General features: G+C 44.8%; 1 protein-coding gene across 1 annotated transcript; it reads left to right on the top strand.

Annotated features, from left to right (window-relative positions):
* Positions 1-4,067: 4,067 nt before the first annotated feature.
* LOC127695306 (olfactory receptor 1361-like) lies at positions 4,068-4,991 on the top strand. The gene has a single exon (XM_052197354.1). It carries the CDS (start codon positions 4,068-4,070, stop codon positions 4,989-4,991), a length of 924 nt encoding a protein of 307 aa, XP_052053314.1.
* Positions 4,992-6,330: the final 1,339 nt, after the last annotated feature.

Genomic DNA, 6,330 nt, shown 5'->3' with positions numbered 1-6,330 from the left:
TGGCATGAGTGAAGCCCCTGGCTTCAATCCTCAGCACAGCAATGAAATAAGCTAAAAATAGTGACATCAGCATGCTCACGTTAACGGATGATAAACCAACAAAATTGACCAGTGACAATGGAGTCATCATCAGTGTTTACTTGGGGCTTGAAAGGTGGCTAGTTCTTGAGATGTACTCTGGTATCCCAGTAGAAGTATAGAGTAAAACTTGGGTCTGGAGAGGGGGAGGATGGGTTAAGAGTGCTCCCTGCTCTTCTGGAGGATCCAGGATGGACTCCTAGCACCCACACAGTGCTCACCGGCATCTCTAACTCCAGTAACACTCCCGGCTCCTCCATCACTGCACACGTGGGTATATAGATGTGCAAAGGCACACACTCGTGCAAAGAAAATAAAAATTAAAAACATCAAAAATGGTATCCCTGAGAGTTATCAGTTTCTGTTTTGTGTGGACTACATTTCTCATCTCAAGAGTTGACAACTGGCTTTGGTGTTTTAGCTGCTTCATCATGACCGTGCATCCTCCACTCTGCCCTCCCTCTCACTGGCTTGTCAAAGAACAGCAAAGGAAAGAGAGGTAGGCAGCCATGTCTATACCAGTGTTTCACAAGGAATGACTTCAGGGCAATATTTTCAGTGTTCAAACAGAACATAAACCATCAGTACTTAGTCTCCTAGTGGGACTAAGTCCCCTAGAGGTCCCTAGTGGGGACCTCCAAGGAATGAACCCTAGGGGTGCCCCAGTATGTTAGTCGTTGTCATGGCAACCCTGATCTCCAGGGATGGTGAGTCTATTTGTTTATTCACCAAAGCTTGACCATAGTGAGCCCTGCATCTCTTCCTAGATGTTCTCCAGCAGTGAATGTCCCCACAAATGAATTGGCCCAAATCTAGCATCAAGCATGGAATCCACAGAGATGGGAATTGTGTGAAAGCCATGGACATCTCAGACAGCAGCATGTGAATCAATACCTGGACAGGTAAGTGGGCAATAGCATCTCGGCAGCAGACAGGGTCACCGAGACACACAGGGAATGGATGCAGTAAACCAGGGCCAGGAACAAAGGCAGAGCTTCTTGGTCAACACTCAGACCTTTCTCTGTCAAATTGTGCTGCCCACCAAGAACAGGGAAAAGGAAGGGAAAGAGTTAGATTTTGCAGGGTCAGAAACAGAGACTACAGTTTGCTGAGAAGTTTGGTCAGCTGTACACAGCCAAGACGTGGAAGGGAGGAGGAGGGAGAGAAGAAAGAGAGGAAAGAAGAGCAAGAGAGAGAGATCGAGAGAGTGAGAGCAACAGGTAGAGAGGGGGGAGAAGAAGAGGGCGATGGAGGTGGAGTGGGACTGAGATTGAGGGAGAGAGTGAGAAAGAGACACAGAGACACAGAGACACTAAACAACAGTCTCTGGGTAAGATGCTCCAAACCTCTGCCTTACTGTTTATTTTTTTATGTCCCTCCATCGTGATCTGTGGTCCCACAAGGAATGTGCTGAGTAAAGCTACCTGGAGACCATTCTTAGTCCCACAGATAGCACTGGTTGATTCTAGTCCAGGGAGTAACACCCTACATTTGGAGATTAGGGTCACCAGCACCCACTGATGCAGACATATCCGGCATGTCAAACATAGTCACACATCCTGTAACTTCTAAAAGATTAAAGAAGTCAACTAATGAACATGTCAAAGGTGGCATTGAAGCTCTCTCTCTCTCTGTCTCTCTCTCTCTCTGTCTCTCTCTCTCTCTCTCTCTCTCTCTCTCTCTCTCTCTCACACACACACACACACATGTCTGTATGTGCAGTCTCTCTCCCTTGCTGTGCTCTCTCAGAAACCTTCAAAGGGGCTGAGGAAGATTGATAAAATATGTGGTGACTCTCCTGTCACAGGAGGGACAATGGTGTGGGTTCCCTGCTGAATTAGAGCATGACACTTTAAACCATGAAATGTACAATTCCAACACAATGAGCAGTCCCTTCTTACCATCTCTCTCTCTCTCTCTCTCTCTCTCTCTCTCTCTCTCTCTGTAAGTGTGTGTGTGTGTGTGTGTGTGTGTGTGTCTCCACCCCCCTCCTCTCTCCCAGGAAAGCCATCTACAAAGAAGAGCAGAATAGTACAAGTAGCAGCCAGCACACCCCTTTCTGGTTTACAACCTATACCACAACCTCCCTTGACCCCTCACCTCTCAGCTTCCATGGCCCCTTTCCTTTACCTGTGAGCCATTGGCACCACTTCCTAGCTATCTACAGTGGTTCTAGATGTGAGCACAGGCAAGATGAACTCACATCTCTGTACAGTGTTCTTGTCTTCACCAATTTCTCTCACAGTGGCCAGTACCTCACTGTCTCTTCAGCCAACCCCGATAAGGGCTCTCTGTCTGCTTTCCCTGCTGCTTTTTCTTTTTCTCCTTCCAAATCCTTTGATTTCTAAAGGAAACCACTTATCTTCAAGTGGAAATAAGAATTCTCTAACAGATGCTGTAGACATATTTTACCTGACCTATTTTCTCTGGACATTTCTCCTGCTGGGAGTGTCTTTAAGATGCACCACATGGATTTTCTCTTTGCCAATCAGTAATGCTCTTTCCTCCAGGGAAAAATAGACCAAGGGCTGGAGAGATAGCTCAGTGTTTGAGAATCTACATTGCCCTTAAAGAGGACCCGAGTTCAGTTCCCACCATCCATGTTAGGTGGCTCAAGACAATCTGTAGATACAGCCCCAGGGGATCCAATACCCTCTTTTGACTCCATAAGCAATACACTCAGCTGCACATTTGCACACAGAGACATACAAAGTAAATACCTAAAATAAATCCTTAAAAGCAATTCATTCAACCACATCTGCTCTTCTTCTTGGGATGCAGGAAGTCGGAGGAGCTTCTGTGGATCTAGAGCAGTGGTCCAACAGCTGTGAGCTAGGGTGACGATGGCTCCATGGCAGCTAAAATGCTGAGGGTTTAAAACCACTACACAGACCTACCAAAGTCCAGGGACATCCCAAATTCTAAGAAAACAGCAGAGCTACAAAAATAACTGCACATTTGTAGGACAGCATTTCATAAACTCTTTGCCATGTGGTTAAACCGTCAACAAATGGCAGCTGTGTGAAATACCAGAGAAATTGCCAGGTGGGTACTTCAACCTGCAGTCCCCAGTGCTGAGTACCCTAAGACTCCGGGGATAGTAGATTGCTTGAGTCCATGATATCTGGGCTCCATAGCAATACCATGTGTATTGGCTGGTTTTGTGTGTCAACTTGACACAAGCTAGAGTCCTCAGAGAGGAAGGAGCTTCAAATGAGAAAATGTCTCCATGTGGCATCTCGTCTATGGGTAAATCCTGAGCATTTTCTCAATTAGTGATCAATGACAGAGGGCCTATTGCCCACTGGATGCTGCCATCCCTGGTCTGGTGGTCCTGGGTTTATAAGAAAGCAGACTGAGAAAGCCATGGACAGCAAGTTAATAAGCAGCATCTCTCCATGGCCTCTGCATCAGCTTCTGCCTCCAGGTTCTAGCCTTGTATGAGATGCTGTCCTGACTTCTTTCAATGATAGACTATAATCTGGAAATGTAAGTTGAATAAACTCTCCTCCTCAACTTCCTTTTTGGTCATTGTGTTCCATTGCAGCAGTAGTAACCCTAACTAAGACATCCTGTCTCAAAAACATAGCTTGCACACACACACACACACACACACACACACACACACACACACACACACATTTGTATGGTAAAAAGAAAACCACCAGATTATTTTCAATTTTCTCTTGTAATATGTAATTGATTAATTGCATGACAGCTCCAATAGGTTTGTTTCTTTATTCGTAATGTAAATTACATTACCTCAATGATTAGACTAATTTTAATATTGTGAAAAAAAGCAAACAAGTTTGGGACAAACCAGTAGGAGTAGTTTACAAAACTATAGCCACTTATAAATGAAACAGGTTGAAACTAACCAGGATTTTGTTTAAAATTACAAAAGAGACAATTTGGTTTTAGTTCGTTCTCATCCTTATCACTATGCTAGAAAATGATCTGAATGCATGACAAAACTGTTCTCCACAGACATGGATGTGAACAATCAGACAGCGGTCACAGAATTCATCCTCCTGGGACTCACTGGACAGTCAGAGAAAGAAGAGGTTGTGTTTGGGATGTTCTTATGGATGTACTTGGTCACAATTTCTGGGAACCTGCTCATCATCCTGGCCATCATCTGTGACTCTCATCTCCACACACCCATGTACTTCTTCTTGGCCAGCCTCTCCAGTGTTGACATTAGTGCTCCATCTGTCGTTGTCCCAAAGACACTGGTGAATCATGTGTTGGGAAGCAAGTCCATCTCTTACACGGGATGTATGATCCAGATCTATTTCTTCATCGCATTCAGCCACATGGATGGCTTCCTCCTGAGTGTGATGGTCTATGACCGCTATGTGGCCATCTGTCACCCTCTCCACTACACCATGATGATGAGGCCCAGACTCTGTGCCCTCTTGGTGGCCATATCATGGACCATCACAAACCTGCATGCTCTCTTGCATACTGTCCTCATGGTTCGACTCACCTTCTGTTCTCACAATGCAGTGCACCACTTCTTCTGTGACCCCTACCCTATCCTGAAGCTCTCATGTTCTGACACCTTCATTAATGAACTGATGGTCTTCACCATTGGCGGACTGATATTTCTGACTCCATTTACATGCATTATTGTTTCCTATGTCTACATCTTCTCCAAGGTTCTGAAGTTAAAATCTGCCCATGGAATAAGGAAAGCCCTGTCTACATGTGGGTCTCACCTCACTGTGGTCTCTCTCTTCTATGGGGCGATCCTGGGCATCTATATGCACCCTTCATCTACATATTCAATACAGGACACAATGGCCACCGTCATCTTCACAGTGGTGACACCCATGGTCAATCCCTTCATCTACAGCCTGAGGAATCGTGACATTAAAGGAGCCCTGAGGAAGATAATTCTCCGATCTTAGTATTCTAAACTTTTAGAACTGAGAGGACTCCTAGAGCTCATGCTTTGTTCATCTTTACAGAGAAACCAATGTATATACGACTACAGGTCACTGTCTTCATTCCTGGAATTAGGATTACGTGATCATAGTCAGTCACCCTTTTAAATCTGAAATTGACAAAAGGTTATTATTCTATAAAACAGCAATTTGTTTTCTCTTTAAAGAGCTGGTTTTTAATGTATTCACTGTATAGTCAAGAAAATTTTTAAAAAGTTTGACAATATTTGAAATTATTTATCTGGGGAAAAAATCTAACGATCATCTAAATCACTCCCACAGTGAATTAGAGACTTCAGAGGACTTACAGAAAATCATTTTACAGATTTTCAAGTCCCAGAGGCCTCAGTTATCCCAGTGACTTACATAGAAAGACTAGTTTTCCTGGGTCTTAACAACTATGGACTTTTAATTATAGAATGATCATCTCTATTGTAAGTGCTTCTTCATTGCTGTAGGGAGCAGAGGAAATCCTGTGTAAATGTGTTTTGTTGGCACAGGTACAGCCGTGTAGAGGACTCCATGTAGAGGGAGGTAAGGCTCAATGGGGATGTCAAAGCTTTCCTTGGAGATCCAAGTGTAAGTGAGTGACCAGCGTGTGCAAAGATTATGAACTGTCCTGGTTAGTTTTGTGTGTCAACATGACACAGACTGGAGTTATCACAGAGAAAGGAGCTTCAGTTGGGGAAGTACCTCCATGAGATCCAAATGTGGGGCATTTTCTCAATTAGTGATCAAGGGGGAAGGGCCTAGTCCTTCTGGGTGGTGCCATCCATGGGCTGGTAGTCTTGGGTTCCATAAAAGAGTAGACTGAGCAAGCCAGGGGAGGCAAGCCTGTAAGAAACATCGCTCCATGGCCTCTGCATCAGCTCCTGCTTCCTGATCTGCCTGAGTTTCAGTCCTGACTTCCTTTGGTGATCAACAGCAATATGGAAGGTGTCAGCTGAATAAACCCTTCCCTCCCCAACTTGCTTCTTGGTGATGATGTTTGTGCAGGAATAGAAACCCTGGCTAAACCATCAACTATAGCTTTCCTCTCTAGCATGTTAACAACCTGAGACAGCTCACCTACAGAGACCTCCTATGGAAATTAGCTAACCACTGCCCCTGTGTAGTTAGTAATAAATACCCTGAGGTTCTAGGGTCTGGTGGTAGTTGGGGCACTCCATCAGAGTGAGCAAACCTTTGCTTGATCCTAGCTTTCCTTTACATTGTCTGCTCTTTCTTCATTGCTTCATCACCCTGTGTCAGGGCTCCAGGATCCAAGCTGCAACAGGTCATAGTATGTTGCTGCTCAGGTGCC

Source organism: Apodemus sylvaticus, chromosome 10, assembly GCF_947179515.1.
Source record: "Apodemus sylvaticus chromosome 10, mApoSyl1.1, whole genome shotgun sequence".
Lineage (NCBI taxonomy): Eukaryota > Metazoa > Chordata > Mammalia > Rodentia > Muridae > Apodemus > Apodemus sylvaticus.
Note: the sequence above shows the minus strand (reverse complement) of the source record. Positions and strands in the feature narration are given on the sequence as shown.

Excerpts from the sequence above, each read along its gene's own strand:
- LOC127695306 (XM_052197354.1), top strand. The coding sequence starts at position 4,068 with ATGGATGTGAACAATCAGACAGCGGTCACAGAATTCATCCTCCTGGGA.